This window comes from Leptonychotes weddellii, chromosome 16 (genome assembly GCF_054177405.1).
Source record: "Leptonychotes weddellii isolate Sample4059 chromosome 16, ASM5417740v2, whole genome shotgun sequence".
NCBI lineage: Eukaryota > Metazoa > Chordata > Mammalia > Carnivora > Phocidae > Leptonychotes > Leptonychotes weddellii.
In genome coordinates this window covers 24,574,069-24,592,464 of record NC_138384.1, presented here as the reverse complement: position 1 = coordinate 24,592,464, position 18,396 = coordinate 24,574,069, and the positions used below count along the sequence as shown (strand labels likewise).

General features: G+C 59.2%; 2 protein-coding genes across 5 annotated transcripts in view; one reads left to right on the top strand and one right to left on the bottom strand.

The window, feature by feature from the left end:
* POLR2C (RNA polymerase II subunit C) overlaps window positions 1-5,617 on the top strand; it is a 12,557-nt gene extending 6,940 nt beyond the window's left edge. Inside the window, exons 5-9 of the mRNA XM_081806551.1 lie at window positions 2,806-2,934; window positions 3,307-3,358; window positions 3,582-3,750; window positions 3,885-3,959; window positions 4,431-5,617. Coding sequence (XP_081662677.1) covers window positions 2,806-2,934; window positions 3,307-3,358; window positions 3,582-3,750; window positions 3,885-3,959; window positions 4,431-4,575 — 570 coding nt within the window. The 3' untranslated portion in view covers window positions 4,576-5,617. The remainder of the gene's footprint in view (window positions 1-2,805; window positions 2,935-3,306; window positions 3,359-3,581; window positions 3,751-3,884; window positions 3,960-4,430) is intronic.
* A 1,024-nt stretch (window positions 5,618-6,641) lies between these two features.
* Window positions 6,642-18,095, bottom strand: DOK4 (docking protein 4). 4 transcript variants are annotated; one of them, XM_081806549.1, is made up of 8 exons: window positions 17,938-18,095; window positions 12,655-12,906; window positions 9,110-9,217; window positions 8,838-8,952; window positions 8,434-8,553; window positions 8,155-8,344; window positions 7,353-7,491; window positions 6,642-7,229 (listed from the first exon to the last, which is right to left on the bottom strand). In XM_081806549.1, exons 2-8 carry the CDS (start codon window positions 12,718-12,720, stop codon window positions 6,870-6,872), a joined length of 1,098 nt encoding a protein of 365 aa, XP_081662675.1. In that variant the 5' UTR covers window positions 12,721-12,906; window positions 17,938-18,095; the 3' UTR covers window positions 6,642-6,869. The 4 variants fall into 4 exon arrangements, with proteins under 4 accessions (XP_081662675.1, XP_081662676.1, XP_006748634.2 ...); XM_081806550.1 differs by lacking the exon at window positions 17,938-18,095 and adding an exon at window positions 13,462-13,532; XM_006748571.3 differs by lacking the exon at window positions 17,938-18,095 and having other exon boundaries at window positions 6,642-6,988; window positions 7,106-7,229; window positions 12,655-13,010.
* Between the last annotated feature and the right edge of the window lie 301 nt (window positions 18,096-18,396).

Here is an 18,396-nt window from a genome sequence, read left to right as displayed (position 1 = left end):
CTGGCCCTGGGCTCTTATTTGTTGGGAGATTTTTGATTACTGCTTCAATTTCCTTGCTGGTTATGGGTCTGTTCAGGTTTTCTATTTCTTCCTGGTTCAGTTTTGGTAGTTTATATGTCTCTAGGAATGCATCCATTTCTTCCAGATTGTCTAATTTGTTGGCATATAGTTGCTCATAATATGTCTTATAATTGTATTTGGTGTTGGTTGTGATCTCTCCTCTTTCATTCATGATTTTATTTGAGTCCTTTCTCTTTTTGATAAGTCTGGCCACGGGTTTACCAGTCTTATTCTTTGAAAGAACCAGCTCCTAGTCTCGTTGATCTCTTCTACTGTTCTTTTGGTTTCTCTTTCATTAATTTCTGCTCTAATCTTTATCATTTCTCTTCTGCTGGGTTTAGGCTTTATTTGTTGTCCTTTTTCCTGCTCTTTTAGGTGTAAGGTTAGGTTGTGTATTTGAGAACTTTCTTGTTTCTTGAGAAAGGCTTGTATTGCTATATACTTTCCTCTTAAGACCACCTTTTGAACAGTTCTGTTTTCATTTGTTTCCATGAATTTTTTTTTTAAAGATTTTATTTGACAGAGCAAGAGAGCACATGCAGTGGAGGGAGGGAGAAGCAGGCTCCCCGCCAAGCAGGGAGCCCGACACAGGGCTTGATCCCAGGACCCTAGGATCATGACCCGAGCCGAAGGCAGACATTTAACCATCTGAGCCACCCAGGTGCCCCGTTTCCATGAATTTTTTTAATTCTTCTTTAATTTCCTGGTTGATCCATTCATTCTTTAGTAGGATGCTCTTTAGCCTCCATGTATTTGAGTTCTTTCCAACTTCCCTCTCGTGATTGAGTTCCAGTTTCATAGCGTTGTGGTCTGAAAATTTGCAGGGAATGATCCCAATCTTTTGGTACCGGTTGACACCTGATTTGTGACCCAGAATGTGATCTATTCTGGAGAATGTTCCATGTGCACTAGAGAAGAATGTGTATTCTGTTGCTTTGGGATGGAATGTTCTGAGTATATCTGTGAAGTCCATCTGGTCCAGTGTGTCATTTAAAGCCCTTATTTCCTTGTTGATCTTTTGCTTAGGTGATCTGTCCATTTCGGTGGGGGGTGTTAAAGTCTCCTACTATTATTGTATTATTGTCGATGTGTTTCTTTGATTTTGTTATTACTTGGCTTATATAATTGGCTGCTCCCATGTTGGCATAAATATTTATAATTGTTAGATCTTCTTGTTGGATAGACCCTTTAAGTGTGCTACAGTGTCCTTCCTCATCTCTTATTAGAGTCTTTGGTTTAAAGTCTAATTTGAGGGGGCGCCTGGATGGCTCAGTCGTTAAGCATCTGCCTTCAGCTTAGGTGATGATCCCAGGGTCCTGGGATTGAGCCCCACATCGGGCTCCCTGCTCCACGGGAAGCCTGCTTCTCCCTCTCTCACTCCCCCTGCTTATGTTCCATCTCTTGCTGTGTCTCTCTCTGTCAAATAAATAAAATCTTAAAAATAAATAAAATCTAATTTGGGGGCACCTGGGTGGCTCAGTCAGTTAAATATCTGCCTTCAGCTCAGGTCATGATCCCAGGCTGGGATCGAGCCCCACATCGGGCTTCCTGCTCAGCAGGGAGCCTGCCTCTCCCTGTCCTCCCAGCTCCTGCTGTCTCTCGCTCTCTCTCTCTCAAATAAATCTTAAAAATAATAATAATAAATCTAATTTGTCTGATATGCCCAGCTTTCTTCTGATGTCCATTAGCATGATAAATGGTTTTCCACCCCCTCACTTTAAATCTGGAGGTGTCTTTGGGTCTGAAATGAGTCTCTTGCAGACAGAATATTGATGTGTCTTGCTTTATTTTGGGTTTTTAGGTTTTTTTAAGTTATTTTTACACCCGATGTGGATCTCGAACTTACGACCCCAAAATCAAGAGTCGCGTGTTTCACGGACTGAGCCAGCCAGGCGCCCCCTTCCATTTCATATTTCTGCTAAAGCTCTAGGTTACCTTCCTGCCTCACCTGTGTATGACTGCAGACTATCCAGGTGTGGCCCCTTGTTCTTCCTCATCATCTCAAAAACATCAGAAGCAGGTTAGATTTTCCTGCTGGTGTGAGGGGGAGAACAGTTTGCTTGGTTACATTCCAGTAACTCTTCTTGCCTGAAGTTACACTGTAGCAGATGGTCCCTAACAGAGGCATGGGTTGTTTCCAGCAATAGTTGCTTAAAGAACTATTGATGATTATTGAAGCCGAGTGATGGTTACATGGTAGCAGCCTCTTATACTTGCTCTACTCTTGTGAATAATATGAAATTTTCCATAATGGAAAGATTTTGTTTTTAAGAAAAGGTAAGTAGTCTAGAACTTGAAAGGTACTTTTTTGTATTGTGCCCTGGATCATTTTATTTTAAACGATGGTGACCTTCCCAAGCTAGTCCACTTAGTTCAGGGGAAGCTGCCCTATAAAGCGTGAAAGCATCATTCTCTTACTTAACGCCTTGGTTCTTGGCAGAAGAGCACCCCGAGGGCCAAGGTGGGACGTTAGCACAGCGTATCCCTGGAGTGTGGTCTGGCAGCTGGCGGAGGTGGAAGGAAAACATGGAGGCCAGTGGGTATAGGTTGTCTCTAAACTGGGAAGTGCGTGCAGTGGGCAGCCCGTGAGAACGGTGTACCAGATGGACACGGCCCCCCAGTGCCTAGAGCCTGTGGCCGGCTGTTTTACAGCTGGAAAAATGGAAGGAACAGGGTATGAGAAACAGGGAGCTCAGCATTTGCCATCTCTCCGTGGACTCATTCTTGCTTCTCTTCCTCCATCAGGACTGCACGTGTGAGGAGTTCTGCCCCGAGTGCTCGGTGGAGTTCACCCTTGACGTGCGCTGTAATGAAGACCAAACTCGACACGTCACGTCTCGAGACCTCATCTCCAACAGCCCCCGGGTCATTCCAGTCAGTGTCTCACCATGTCTTCCTCCTTTTCTCTCAAAGTGGGCCAGACTCAGGTGGTTTGTTACAAGATGCGGATATTCCTTGCGTTACCCTCTGCCTTCGTCTGTCTGGTGCCTAAAAAGTGCTAATAATCCTGGACAGTAGCCAGGGTGGACAGGAACACGGTCGGTGCTGTGTGCCCGTCCTCTGCCACCCAAGGACCCTTTTAAAGGCCATGGTACTGTTTTGACTGAGAAGGTGGTCCCCATGAGGTTCTAGGAGGCACGTCTCTCCCCTCATTCCCAGGTTTGGCAGGTGCTGGAACATAGTTGCTGGAAGAGGTGACTGGGGAGACCAACAGCTCATACATGCCTCTGTTTGGGCTCCCTGCAGGTGACCTCCCGGAACCGAGATAATGACCCCAATGACTACGTGGAACAGGACGGTAAGGGGCTGGAGAACGTGTGCGCATGTGTACCCGCCCTGTCATTTTGCAGGCCAGCACGGAGGCCAAGACCCAGCACAGCCTCTCGTGCCGCCTGCTCTCCTTGTCAGCTGACCTTTGAACTGTTTGTCCAGATTGTGTGGGCCTCCAGGGGCCTTCCAGGTCAAAATTCAGGGGTCCGTGTCTCTACCGCCCCTTGACGGCCTTAAACCTCTCCCTGCAGACATCCTCATCGTCAAGCTGAGGAAAGGCCAGGAGCTAAGACTTCGAGCCTATGCCAAAAAGGGCTTTGGCAAGGAGCATGCCAAGTGGAACCCTACTGCAGGAGTGGCTTTTGAATATGATCCTGACAATGCCCTGAGGCACACAGTGTACCCCAAGCCCGAGGAATGGTACGTTCTTGTCGGAGTAAAGGCAGGCCTTTAGGGTGGGTTGATGTGGACAGGGCTCTGAGGGAGCGGGGTGGGGGTAGGCTCCCTGTGGACAGCAGCAGTAGCTGCCTGTGCTGACCTGTATTTGACCTCAGGCCAAAGAGCGAGTACTCTGAGCTGGATGAAGATGAGTCCCAAGCTCCCTACGACCCCAACGGCAAGCCAGAGAGGTGAGACCCTCATCCGGCACCTGAAGGTGAAGCGTGGAAGAACATAGGGTTTTGGTGCAGGCTCTGAGTTGGGGAGACCCTTCCCTCTTGTCCCGGTGCCCGTGAGCTCAGGAAGGATGGAGAACAGTTGAGCCCGTGCCACGTGCATGTCCCAGGGCAGATTATGCTCCCCTAGTTATTGGGCCACAGAGGAGCCCTCCGGTTAGCCACTCTGCTCCTACTCTTGATATTCAACCCCAGGGAAGGGGACCAGGCCAGAGCCAGAAACGGACCAGTCTTCTGATGGTGAACATGAAGCTTTTTGAGGTGGCTGTGGCCTTGAAGTCCTGTAATGTGCAGCAGGACCGCTGTTAGCTGAGTTCCAGGTGGGAAGGGAGTCAGGACCCAGAAGGGAGAGCGCATGATCCAGGGCTGAAGCTCAGACTAGTGAGCCTGCCTCGTGGAGGGCTCTCACCCGACTCTTCCTCTTAGGTTTTACTACAACGTGGAGTCTTGTGGCTCTCTGCGTCCTGAAACAATTGTCCTCTCAGCCCTCTCTGGATTGAAGAAGAAGCTGAGTGATTTACAGACCCAGTTAAGCCACGAGATCCAGAGTGATGTCCTAACCATAAACTAGCAGCAGCTCACCTGTTTTGGCAGAAAAGGGGTGGGGGGAGTCTAGGCCAGCAGCTGGCTCTCTGGTCTCTCCAGAGCCTCTTGTAGCTTTTGGGTCTGGATAGCTGTTGCTCAGGCTTCTTGGCAAGCCATCAGTACCCCCTAGGAAGGTAGCCAAGGGGAAGACGAGTCCCCTTCCAGCCTTGCTCTGTTGCAGACAGATGGCCAGGGGTGCCACTGGTATTTGAGGGCCGGACAGTTTTTTACTAGACACCTAGGATCCCTGGCCCTGCCCCGATTGCCAGTAGCAGCCCCAGAACCTCCCTTCCAGCCCGTTTCCTGATGTGCCTGGGCGGGGTGAGAACTGCAGAGCCGAACTCTCCTCTGCTGGTCATTTCAGGTCTCAGACTCTTTCTAAAAGTTGTTCTCACAGTTGTACCTTGGGCTTCTGGTGAGTACTAGAACCCTCATTCTGGTTGCCTACGAACCCTTCCAGCCCCTGCCCAGAGCCAGCCTACTGGCACTTAAATCCCCGAGTGTCCCTAAGTTGAGAACCCTTAGAGAATAGTGTTAGATACGGGCTGCCCCCCACCCCAGATAAACCCTGTTTTCCTTTTTTTTTTTTTTAAAGATTTTATTTGACAGAGAGGGACACAGCGAGAGAGGGAACACAAGCAGGGGGAGCAGGAGAGGGAGATGCAGGCTGTCCACGGAGCAGGGAGCCCGATGTGGGACTCGATCCCAGGACCCTGGGACCATGACCTGAGCCGAAGGCAGACGCTTAACGACTGAGCCACCCAGGCGCCCAAACCCCGTTTTTCAAACTTCACTGCCAGTGGCCTGATTAAGATTGGGGGCTGGGGAGCAAGGGCCTTAATGAAGGTCTGGCCTTGACCCCTTACCCCTAGAGGTAGAGTATGCCCAAAGCAGTTGATTAGGCAGTCTGGTAGGAGTAAGCCAGGAGAAAGCCCGAGAGCTGGTGCAGAAAGGAAGGGATATTTACTAACAGGAGTTGTCTTTTTAAAAGTTTTTATTTTTGGCAATAAAGAGCACAACATAATCTCCTTCATGCGTCATCGTGCCACTAACTTGAGCCAGCCCTGCCTCGCTCTCCAAGGCCTTTGGCCCCAGGTTCCCATCTTCAGTCTAGTTTATTCCTCTGGGTGGTCATTCCCTGGGTCAGGTTTGGAGCCGAGCTGGCTGTGGCCCCCTCCCCGGATCCAGGGCTCTCTGGGAGGGGCCTCTGGCTGGATCCTCCTGTCACAACTTGAATAGTGGTTATTTACAACAAGGTCTGTTCCCATAACTCAGAACCCTAAAGTATTAAAAAAAAACCCACACACGCAACCCAAGGTTTGATGGGAATAGAAAGATAGCCCTTCTGCAAGGTAGTCAATAAATACCAGCACTAGAAAATCAATTGCTTTTAATTGCATTTCAGCAGGGAGCCTCAGCACCATGTGGGGAAGAGGAAATGGGAAGGGCTCGGTTTCTGAGTGCTTTTGGCTGGCCAGAGGGGGGCTCCCTCTGCTGGGACATCACCTACCCTCGGTCAGTGGGGGGGGGAGGGGGCGGGCAGCAGGGGTGCTCCCCACGGCAGTCCTGCCGCAGCCTGCCCTCCGGCAGGGAAGAGCTCGGGACTGGCTGCCCTCCGTCTGGCTGAGGGAACCAGCACCCCTGGCCCTGGGGGATCTTCTCAGCCTATGAAGCGGGAACGAGCCTAGGCAAAAATTACATTTTAAAACCAGATTTTCACCTGAGGTGTCAACCAGCTGTCACCTCTGCTCAAAGCTCTCAAGTGCAAGGCTGCGAAGTGGCACCGTGGAAGCTGATCCTTCCCGTGCCACATGAGGCCCAGAGGAACAGAGAAGCCACCTGCTGTCCTAGCCCCTGGGGTGCTCGGGGAGAGCCAGTAGTCCCAGCGCCAGCCTCGAGCTCTCCCCTCCTCTGGCCCCGGCAGCGGGAGGGCTGTCCCACAGAGGACGGGACTGCTGCCCTCACGCTCAAAAACAGCCTTGACGAGGACCTGGTCATGGGATTAAAAAATGTGTATGTGGTGGGGAGGGAGAAAATCTCATTAATACAGAATATGTCATAAGCCATATATATTAAAATCCTTAACAGTATACAGTCCCGCAGGAGCTGCAGCCCTCACACATGCTCTGGTGCTGGGGCCAGCCCTGTGCCTTGGTCCAGGCTCACCCCTGGGGGCAAGGAAGGGACAGCTTGCTCCATGGCTCTGGGCTCTGGGCCGGCAGCCCCCAGCGGCTGTCCACGGTACGCCGCGGGCCGTCCTGCGGTGCGCCGGCCCTGCCGTCACTGGGCTGGGGTCTTGGCCTCGCTGCTGTCCCCCTGGCTGGGCTTTGGCTTTAGCAGGATGAACCGGTTGAGGAGGTCCGTTTCGGAGCTGGCCTGGGCTGCCCCGTACCCCTCACCTGTGGACACAGAGGCAGGCTCAGGCCTCAGGGGCAGGTCCGAGGAGCCCTGTGCGGAAGGCCTCGTCCTCCCCAGCCCCGTGGCAGGGGAGCGGGGGGGGCACGGCGGGGACTCACCGGTGTAGCTGGAGGCCTCGGCCATGTTCTGGGAGCCCGTGATGTGGTGCCAGTAGGCGCTTCGGGGCAGCATGGTGGTGGGCGTGCAGGGGTACGAGTAATGTTCTGTGCCCTGGTTCAGCAGCTGCGGGGCAGAGGCCCTCCCTTCAGCTCTGGGGGCCGTGGCTGCCTCCCAGCCGTCAGCCCTACGGCCTGCCCCCCCCCGGCTTCCCCGGCTCCCCGGACTGGCTGATGCCCAGAGCCTCACCCGCACGTTCTTCTCCATCTCCAGCAGCACGCGCTTGTGCTGCTCAGCGATGGCCAGGGTGGCACTGTGGACCCGCTGGTAAATCTGTTCCCCTTCCTGGGTCTGGAAGGTGTAGAGCCCTTCCCCAGCATCGCACATCCTAGGGATGTGAGAGGCACAGAGGGCGGCGTGGTGGGGGCCGCACCACACACTGGCCGCACCCCGGGCCCTCTGGGGAACAGGCAGGGCTGGCGGCCGGAGGGCCGTCCGCACAGCCCAGACATGCCGGGCCGTTTGTGGGTACCAGGTGGGCTCAGTGCTTGACAAGAACCCGCCCACTCGGTCTCTCTCGCCCCTCTGGTCTGCGCACCGTCAGCCTTCCTCCGTCTGAGCTTTCTCGAACCAGTTTGCAGATGAGGAAACAGGCACGCAGGCAGTCAGTAAGCAAACCCGGGTCATACAGAGGATTCCGCAGCATGTACGTCGAGGCCCGCTGGCTGCGGAGTTCAAGCTATAGGTTGCCCGGTCCTCACTGTAATGCTACGAGGGGGCGTACTTTTCTGATGCCCTATTCGGCAGTGAAGAAACGAAGCCCCTGCCCACAGACACAGCTGTAAGCCCCGGCACCCGCTCTGACTTGAGCCCAAGCAGCTTGACTTTGGTAAATAGCTGCGCCCTACCTGCCTGCGTGAGCCTTGACGTGTTCATCCGTAAAATGGGAATCTTACATTCCCTTCTGGTTTTCTGTGCTGATAGATAACTAAAGCTCCCAGCACCGTGCGTGACCGCGGTGGGTCAGGGCAGGGAGGCGAGAGGGTCCTACCGGCCAGCCTCGAAGGTGAAGCGCGTGGCGTCCCGGCCGTAGCGACGCAGTGAGCACAGGGGCCACGAGACGAGCTTGGCGCGGGGGTTGTGTACGTCCCAGAGGTAGATGTTCTCGTGGGTGATCTGCAGCTTGCACTCGCCGTACACGTCCAGGTTGGGGCAGGGCAGCAGGAAGACGTTGAAGCGGTCTGCAGAGGGAGAGGAGCAGGCCTGGAGCCTCCCCAGGGGAGGACCCCCCCCCCCCCCGCCGCTGCCCCTTGCCAGCGCCAGGTCTCACCTGTCTGCTCACACTGCACCCCCGGGGCCAGGAGGTCCGGCTCGCCCAGACTGATATCGTTGAGTCGCGAACCCAGACACTCCACGGACAGAGTCTTGTACCATTCCTCCGCCTCCAGCTCTAGAGAAAGGGGTAGCTCGTGCCAGCCCAGGGTCCCCCAGCAGCCCACCCCATCTGCCTCAGCTTGAAGTATTCCCACCATGCAGGGCAGGGAGGGCAAGGCCAGTGGGTTCTGCCTGCCTGTCCCACCTCATCCTGGCGACCTGCTCCCTCAAAGGCCGCCCCCTACTTTCACCCCCACTCATCATACCCAGCCAGGGCTGGTCCTGCTCTGCCTCCTCCCGACTGGACCATGACTGGCCCCGGGGAAGGCTGGACGGAAGCCCGCAGCCCCAGCTCCTCACCTGAGTCGCAGGTGAAGGTACGCGCCGAGTCGTCAGTGAATATGATGGCCACCGCCTGCCTCTTGGTCTCCTTGGGGAGCCGCGTGACACACTTGACATTGCTGATCTCGGTCACCTGGGACAGCGTCCACAAGGGACTGAGCCAGGCTGGAGAGCCACCCTCTACATCCCCCCCCCCAGTTGTGCCACCCCCAGGAGGGTGCTCGCGGACCTCAGGACTCAGCAAATCATCACTGCTACAGACGGGGAGCTAGGGCCCAGGCCCCCCTAACCTTGGGGCAGCCTCGGAGGCACACTGACTTCTCATCCGGATACTTCTCCAGCCGCTGGGGCCCCTTGCTGGAGGATTTCCGGAACACCAGCCAGCACCTCCGGTAGATCTGTGGGGTGAGACAAGATGGCGGGGGTGGGGGGGTGGGGGGGTCAGGCCTCCTGGGACCACTGCCGCCCACATGGCCCTGAAGTTACCCTTGCCTACCGCAGGGGGGCAGTGCTACCCAGCCTTCCCCGGAGACCCAGCCCAGGAGATAACCTGGGGATGGCAGACACCAGCAGTGACACCCCTTGGGGGACGGCCCCCTCCCCAAATTGAGAAAGCAGGCATTTCTTTGCTGGCTCTGAAAGGCTGTTCCACAAAAGGTACTCTGAGTCACCAAGTACTGTGCGCTCAGCTCTCAGTTTAACAGAAATAGCCAACCAGCATTTACTGAGTGCTTCCCATTTGTACTCAGCACTCTTCACAGTTAACCTCAGGGTCACTCTGGAGGTTGGTTTATCATCTGCACTCTACAGATAGGGAACTGAGGCACCAAGAAGTTAAGTCACAGCTGATAAATGTTGGGGCCAATATTTTAAAAAGGCTGGCTCGGCCCAGAGCTGATACATGGAGCCCACTGCATAAACATGCTGTCCAGGACTCGGCCGTGTCCGCCACAAGGGAGGGCGTGTCCTAGGGACAGGGACTAGACCCTTGTGCGGGCTCACAGCCTGCACATCACCCCGGTCCTTGCTCTCAGAGCCGGCGGAGGACTCTGGATGTGGATCATACCCGCCCCTCCTGTCCCTGGCCGCCCTCTCTTCATTCTCTGACACCCTGGACTGTAGGGGGCCAGGATTAGTTCCCTGTTCAGTTGGGAAGCCAGAGGCTCTCAGGTAAAGGGGCGGTGCCAAGAACCCGGGGTCACCCCAGAGCACGGGGCCTTCCCAGGCACGGATCCCTCCTGTCCAACCCCGCCAATGACCCTGTGCCTAAGACCGCCTACATTCTCTGCAGCTTCATGCACTCCTCCCGACAGAGGAGCCAGGGGCAAACCGGCTTGGCAAAGCCTAGCCACCTGCCCAGGCTGCTGACTTTTCCTTCCCGGCCCCCTCAATCCCACGCTCTCTTCCAGCCCAGAGTCTGGCCGGGATGCACCCACTCTGTCAGCGAGCACTCCAGAAGCCTGGCACAGCCCATTCCCAAGGAATCTCCGGTTCACCCTCTTACTGGCAACCGTCGGGAGGCGGAGGGGAGCCCGAGGGGAGCCAGAGCAGAACAGAGCAAGCAAGGTGGCCAGAGCCCCAAGCCCGCGGCCCCTCCACGGCCCGCTCTGCCATGCGGCCACCAGGTCCCCATGCCAGGAAACCACTCAGAACCATTAATGGCTCCTATCTGGGGCTCTAGGAGGCATGTCTGCCCCAGTCCACATGGCCCTGGCGCCACCCCTGGCCTGGCCGCCTAAACCACAGCAGCCCCAGGTCTCCACTGGGCAGCTCCTCTAGGCCAGACTTTTCCTCTCAGAATCTGCCCTCCCGTCCCGGTAACCTTGCCAGCACAGCTCTGCTGAACGAGTGAAGGACCATACGAAGAGCCCGTGAATGAACGCACGGACCAGTGAATGAGCCTACCAGCTCGGGCTCCGTGCGGCCTGCGGCGTGGGGGCAGAGGCCCAGGGCCTGAGCACCCTGGTTGCCTGGTTACACACACACACACCCACCCACACCCCACCCCGGGAGCCACTGTGCTCAAGAGCCCTCTTTCCCCACTTCTCATGGTCTTTGATCAGCACTTCCGAACTCTGCCATAGCTCTGCCAGACGAAGGCCCCGGTGGGGAGAAGGGTCTGCCCCCCTCTCTTTCCGCCCCTCCCACCTCACCTTTGTGAGCCGAGACAAGAAGGGCCGCCCTGGGACAAGAATGGCCGGGTGACTGAGCCCCTCACATCAGACCTGCAGGGGGAAGCTGAATCCCCCAGGCAGAGGGAGACCCAAATTGGGTCTGGCCACAGCCCACACCCTGGCTCCCAGCCCCTCGCTGTGCCCACCTGCAGGCCACTTGGTTCCCAGGTCTCCTCCTGGAACAGGTCCGATACTGAGCCCAAGTGGCGGCCTCAAGGGGCTTGCCTTTCTGGTAAGCTCTGCCCAGTACAGGGCCTGGGCCCAAATAGCCCCTGGCGACCGGCTAGACCCCGGCCCACAGGAACGAGGAGCCATACTAGAAGCTGGGCCCCTACTCCCTTGGGCCCCCACCTCAGCTTCAGCTTTTCTCCTTGTTCTGTGCGCCAGGTGGGCTCCCCTCTCCCCCCGCCCCCGCTCAGCACAACAGCAAGGCGGCTGATGCCCACCAGGGCCCCGTCTCCCGGGCTGGAACCCAGGTTGGGATACAAATTCAAATCCAGCCAAGCCTCCCGACGTGCCCACAGCTCAGCCACTGCACTCGGCCTGGACAGCACACACCCCACAGGGGCCGCAGGGCCACAGACGGGGAGGAGGGGCAAGAACCACCCTTCTCTAAGGCCAGCCCTGTTCAGTCTGGTATCCGGGCAGGGAAGCCGTATGAGCGCTCTACTCCTCCCCCACCCCACTCAGGCTGAGCCAGGAAGCCTTGAGCACTCCGATCCCACCCCACCGCCATCAGGGCAATGGGGGAGGGGAGGGAGAGAGAGACAGGGAAGGGGGGGCGGGAAACAGACTTCGGCCAACTCCGTTGGGAGGGTTACCTTCCTACTGGGGAGGGTGCGGCTACCAAGACCCCTCATTGGAGGTGTGGGAGGGTGGGCAGGGGAAGAGAGGCAGCTCTTGGACAACCTCACCAAGATCACTAAGTTGGTCCCCGGAGCCCCTGCTCAGGCCCTGCAGGGCGGGCGGAAGAGGTGTGTCTGAGGCCTCATCCCCACAGACCCGCTGAGCCCCCAGCTCTGGGCCAAGCACCCCGCGAGCAAGGAGCCTCCGCCAACAACTTGGGAGGCAAGCTGCCTGTCCCAGAGCCACCGGCCATCCTGCCCTAAGTTCCCATTCATAAGCCACATGAATACCAGCTTCTGCACCCTCCGCGCCCTCCCACCACTGCCCTGCCCCGCCCCGCCGGCGACCGCTCTCCTCTCCCAACACTTCTCTAACAGTGAGAGCAATAACCAAAAGAAATACCGAAGGAGCCGCACACAGAAAGCCACGGGCGGCTGGGGGAGACGACGGACGTAAAGGAGGCCAGGCGAGGGGAGGGGAGACGCGGGGCGGCGAGGCCGGGAGGCGGCGGGGGGGGGGGCCGGGGGAGGCGGGTCTCCGCTCCGACGCGGCCCCGCAGCCGCCGGCCGGGCCACAACTTCAACAATGGCAGGGGAGCCGCCTGCCCGTCGGCGGCCACCGCTGGCCCAGCCACTGGGACGCCGGCCACGGCCGCCTGCGGGGGGGGAGCGCAGGCGGCACATGCCGGGCAGCCGCCGGCCACAAGCCTCGAGACCACGAGTGCGCGACGCCGGCCCCGCGGGCATCCGCACCCCGGCTCCCCCCCCACCCCGGGCTCCCGGCCGGCACCCCCCCCCCCCCCGGCGGCGGCTCACCCCCAGCTTCCTGCTCTTCATCTTCACGTAGCCTTGCTTGACGATGTCGTTGAAATTGGTCGCCATGGTCTCCCCCCCCCCCCGCCCGCCCAGCCAGGGCGCCGGGCCGGGCGCGGGGAGGGCTGCCCAGGTGGCCTGGGTTTCCGGATCCTCCTATCACCTGTTCCAGATCTCCGTCGGCGGGGCCGCGCCGGCCGCTCCTCACCTCGCCCGCCTCAGCATTGTTCTAGCCGCTCCTCTGCCCGGCGCCGGCTGGAAAGAAGAATGACAGGGAGATTAGACAGTGACATCTTTCTCTTCCCCTGGCTGTCTCGCTCTTTTTTTCCTTCCTCTTCCCACACTGCTCCCTCCCTCCTCCCGCCCTCCTTCCTTCCCTTCCCTCCCCACCCCGGGACGGCAGAACCATTCAGGAAAACCGAGGTGGAGGCCGCAGCGAGGAAAATGGTCCAGCCCAGTCCCCTCCCTCACGGCTGGGGCTGGCAGTTAACCCCTTCCTGGGAGGACTGGCGCTGGCTCCCACTATGGAGCTGGGGACAGAGGGAGGTGGCCCGGGAGCTGCGGTCCCGTGTCCCCTGTCCCGTTACAACTCTGGAGCAGACTTAGGGTGACCGACCCAGGGCCAGGCCCCCTCCCATGCCCAGGAACCTCACGGGAGAGCCTTCCAAGAGAGGGGAGGCGGGGGTTCCCAGGAGATGGCACAGAGTCTGGGGTCTGAGTGAATCCCACACCCCCCGAGGTTCGAGGTTCGTTCAGGACAATTTGCCTTGTCAATCTCAGTAGACCCCTCTGCCCCACCCCATTCTATACCTGGTTCTCTCCAGCCCACTCAGGCCCTCCTCCCGGCCCCTGAACTCTTCAGCAGCTCCTCTGGGTGCTGCTTCCTGGGTGGGAGGGCAGAGTCCGGTGGGGCGGGGCGGGGCGGGCCCCCAGATAAGCCTGAGGAATGTGCTGGGCCGGCTGGAGGTGGCCACTGTGGAGGCAGTCACCTCGGCCTGGCACTGTGCTAGGAAAACTGGCTGGTCTGCAGGGCCGCGGGCGCTGCAGTGCCCCACGTCCTGAGCACGGACGGGAGTTAATTAGAGAGAGAACCAGCAGTCACCTGGGCCTGGGGTGGAGGACACAGCTAGAGACCCGTGAGGAGCACCAAGGGGGATGCCAGCAGGGCCGCTCAGAAGCGGGCAGATAAACACATAGCTGGGACGCAGACTAGGGGAGGCGGGGGTGTCTCAGCAATGACGCGGTCCAACATACCCATTCTACAGATGGGGAAAAGAAAGTTGCCCAGAAAGGAGAAGCAGCAGGGCTGAGGTCACACAGCAAGTCTAGGGCGCAGCCAACGATGAATGAGAAGTCTCGGACCGGGTGATGGAGGCAGGCCCAGGGGGGTGGGAATGTCCTGCGGACACCTCCGGCTGCCTACCAGCACTGAAGCCCTCTCTGCCCCCCAGGCGCAGCAACACGGCCCCCCGTGTCTCCAGGATTGCTAGGTGGGAACTAGGCACCATTTCTGGGGTCGGCTGGGCGTCTGTGCTGTCAGGATGAAGCCCTGGGGCCGGCGTGCTGCTGCATCTGCCAGCAACATGGCATTAATTCTCTCCCGAAGGACTGTCTGCTGAGTCCCTAACAAGGAACAGATGGGCCTACCCCAGTGGGCACACACAAACAAGGGGAGGGGCGGAGAGGGTAATGCTCCCCTAGCCCACCTGCACCTGACAGCCTCTTCAGCACACCCTCAGCTGCCTCCCTGCCCACTCACTCCCGCTAGCCCAGCTCCCTGGGGTCCAAGGCCCTCCCAGATGGGACACCCCAGGGCTCTGCTTTCCGCCTGTAAAGTCTGGTCTAGGCTCCCCTCCCCAGCACTGGCCCCAAGCAGCCCTGCCACACCTGGGCTCTGGCCGGCAGAGACTGGAAAGTCGGCAAGGACCCCCCTCCGTAAAATTCCCCTCCAAGAGGACAGCAGGCTGGCCACTGGCCACAAGGCCTCTGGGTTCACTCAAGGCAATCTGGGATGTGGCACAGCCAGGAATGTGAATCTAGCGGCCTGGCGGCTCTGGGTACCCACTTCACTTCTCTGTGCCTCAGTTTCCCCATCTACTTTAAAAGAGGAAATAAATCCATGGGCATCTGCCCACTTGGGACCCAGAGCTTCTGCCTTGAAAACTAAGGCTACTTTTATTTTAAAGGCTGTGAAACCACCATAACCAAGCCTTCCACCTGCCCAGTGCAGGCCCCTTGTCACGGCTCCACCGACCGGCTACCTTCCCAAGCGACTGTGATGCCAAGCTCTCAGCACACTGCCGTGTCCGCCTGTGCGCAGGCCCACGCCCCAGGCCCTAGAGTCAGCCCCGCAGAAATAAACCAGCGGAAGAGCAAGCTGACACGGGAAGCCTGGGTAGCAAAGGGCTTGGCGGCTCACCTGGCCACACTCAGTCCCTAATGGAGTCTGCAAGACCAAGGCCCAGCCTGGGAGCCACAGGGGTACAGCAAAGGGGAGTAAGGGAGGGAGGGGGAAAGGCCAACAGGTGGACCCACAAATCTGACGGGCAGCGGGATCAGGCGTGGGGGGTACATCCCCTGAGGGACTGCACTGCGTGGAGCTGGAGAGGGAGGCCCCGGCGGGGCGTGTGGCTCCGTGGTGCTCGGAAGGCCAGGAACAGGGCTGAGGCCACTTTCCCCATCACTGCTGAGCTCCCACCTGCTCGGCCTCTCACGAGCCCGCTCGTGGCCGGGAAGAATGCCCCACTCCTTCAGGGCCTGAGGTCTCGGGCCTGGGAGCTCAGCTCCGAATACCCCGAAAAGCTAAGCAGAGTGCCCAGCAGGGCCCCCCATTCCCCCCTCCGAGCTCGGCGTCAACATGGCCGCTCAACCAGACACAGGACCCACCCTGAGCCGGGCCACTAAGGGCTCCTGTCCAGAGAGGGCCCTTTCCCCAGCTCTCCCCAGGAAGGGCAGGGGTCCTGCGGGGCAAGGGCACGGAGACTCCCCGGTGCCCAGCAGAGCAGCGGGGACAAGGCCCATGCCCACCTGCCCCCTAGGGCAGAAGCACGCCCTCCCTGCACCTCGATTCTGCCTGGGGGCTTTGGCTCTGGGACAGACGCTACTTGCTGCTGTGGGCAAAGCAATGGCTGAGCAGGAGCAGCTGCCTGCCTGGCTGGGCCCCCCCACCCCAGGACAGACAGGATCCTATCAGGGCTTCAGGGACAGCCCTACCTGCACCCGCTGTCATCTCGCCATCTCACCCCCTGCAAAGATCCTATCGGCAGGATTCTCTCTGGCACCAGGGATATTTCCCATCACCTCTACTGGGGCCCTCTCCCCTCCAGCGTGATGCTTATCAGGGGCCAGGACGGGATTCCCCCATCCTACCCTCTGCCTCCACCCCTGCAAACCCCCTCACGGGGAACCACCGCCCCTAACACGGCAGGTCTCATCCCAGGTGGGTGGCAAAAACAGATCTGGACAGAGAGGAACAGAGGGAGGAGGGAACATCTGCACAGCCACGGTGTCCTGGGCCCTTAAGTCAGGAAAGTGATGCTATGCTGGCGCACAACGCCTCCCTGCTCTCTCCTGGTCCCTCGCCCAACGCTCCGGGCTCATCTCCCCCTGCAATGTATGCATGGGCACCTTCTATCCGTTCCTCAACATGCCTAAATCCTTCCCACGCAGGACCCCTGCACTAGCTGTTCCACGCCTACAACACTGTTCGCTCAGACGGTCCAAGGTTCATTCTACCGCCTCATTCAGGTCTCAGCTCAAACGTCACCTCCTCTGAGAAGCCTTCCCTGACCACCCTGGCCAAAGAAGCCTGCCAGTCAGTCTCCATCCAGCCTCACTGTCTTCCATCACACACATCACTATAGGGTTGTCTTCTTCCTTCATCTCTTCCTTTGCTGCTCGGCCACTCTCTGTCTCCTAGAACACTCTAGAACATCAGTGCCTTGTCTGTCTAGTTATATATAGCTCCATGCCAGTGCACAGACTGGTGCCTAGTGCAGAGTAGGTGCTCAATAATTGGGGACTGAAAGCATAATTGTCTCCAGGATTTGTCCTCCTCCTCCCTCCCACCGCCACTCATATCCACCTGGCAGGACCCAGCTCAACTTCCAGAGGCCTGGAAGCAGCGACGGGCTCCCCCTTCCCCGGGTCCCAGGGCTTTCACAGGGCTGACCGCCATGGCCAGCAAACTGTTGTTCCTGGAGAACCAGCCGGGCCCCAGACCCAGTTGAGTTCAAAGCTGCCTCGGGGGAGAGAGTACTGCTGACGCTGCGTCCAGGCCTGGCCAGGCTGCCTCGACCTTGGTCAGAGTTGTAGGGTAGGGTGTCCTGCCCGGTAAGGAGGATTGAAAAGTAGGCAGCACCCAAGCACACAGAGGTCAGCAACGGGGTGGGAAGGGGCACAGCTCCTGACAACCCATCCTGGAAGGGGGGCAGAAATGGCCTGCGCTTGAGCCCCATCTCTCTGCCAGGGGCTAGAAGAGAATCCGCACTAAACAAGACCAGCCTCTAACCACTGCCGTGAATCCTGCTGGGCCTCTCTCACTGCCCTTGACTTGCAGCCCCCTAAACCCCAAATGCTCCATCCAAGTGTCCTGGCAACTGCCATGCACCCACAGCGTGGGACTGGCCTGCACAGAGGCCCTGCTCTGCCCACGTCACCCAGGTGCTCAGCCTCTGCGCATTTCTCTTTGCTGTGACAAAAAGCATTTAACTGGAAGCAGGGCCTTGGGGGCTCCGGGGGAGAAGGTGGGCAGTCCCCCAGGGCCAGGGGAGTAAGGTTCAAGGAAAAGAGGGGAGCTGGCCATGAGTTTAAGTTGTAGGATAGCAACCATTTGCAGGTGCGGGTGGGCAGTTTTGCAGCTGGGGTAGAGAAGTCTCTTGGAATTTGGGGAAGTTGAGAGAGAGCAGGCCATGGGGAGCAGGAAAGTGGGGAGGATGGGGGCTGCGATGGGCTGGGATATCCCCTTGGGGATGGCAGGCCCAGAACAGCGAGCACAGGGGTCTGGGCGTCTCCAGCTTGTGTGGGGCAGGGGTGAGGGCAGGCCCCGACCTGGGCTCCCCTGGAGAGGAGAGCTGGGGTAGGTGGAGCTCGGGGAGAGTTTCAGGGTCCCGGGTGGGGGCGGGCGGCCCAGGGGGCGCTTTTGCGGGCGGGTCCCCGAGGGCCCCTCCGCCGACAGGGTAGGTAGGTCCCATGGGCTTGGAGAGTTCCCGGGCTGGAGTCGCCGAGGGTCTCGCGGGCTCGGGCGCGGCCTAGGGCCCCCTCCCCGCCTCGCGCCCCCCAAGTTACCTGGGCGGCAAGGCCCGGGCCCGGGGCGCTTGCTCGGCGGGCGGCGGGCCAGGCTCATGCCCGCATCACGGCGCGGCCGGCGGGGGCAGCGGGGCGGTGGCGGCGCCGCTCCGGGTGTGGAGCGCGAGGGAGGCGCGGCCGCCCGGCGGGGCTCCGGCAGAGACTCGACTGCGTTGCCCCCGCCGCCGGCGTCCCGCCCCGCCCCGCCCCGCCGCCCCGAGGCCCGCCCCGCCCCGCCCCGCCGCCCCGAGGCCCGCCCCCGCCGTATTCCTTCGAGCCGCGGGACACCTGCTTCCGCCCCGGCCCCCGCAGCTCGCCGGCGCCGCCCCTTCAGCTCGCCCTCGGTAACCTGCCCAGCCCCACCGCCCCTCCCTGGGTCCCCAGTCCCAGCCTCCTATCGCCTCCCAGTCCCTGAAAGCTGAACCCTAGAACAGCTCCCAGCCCCCAAATCTCAACCCC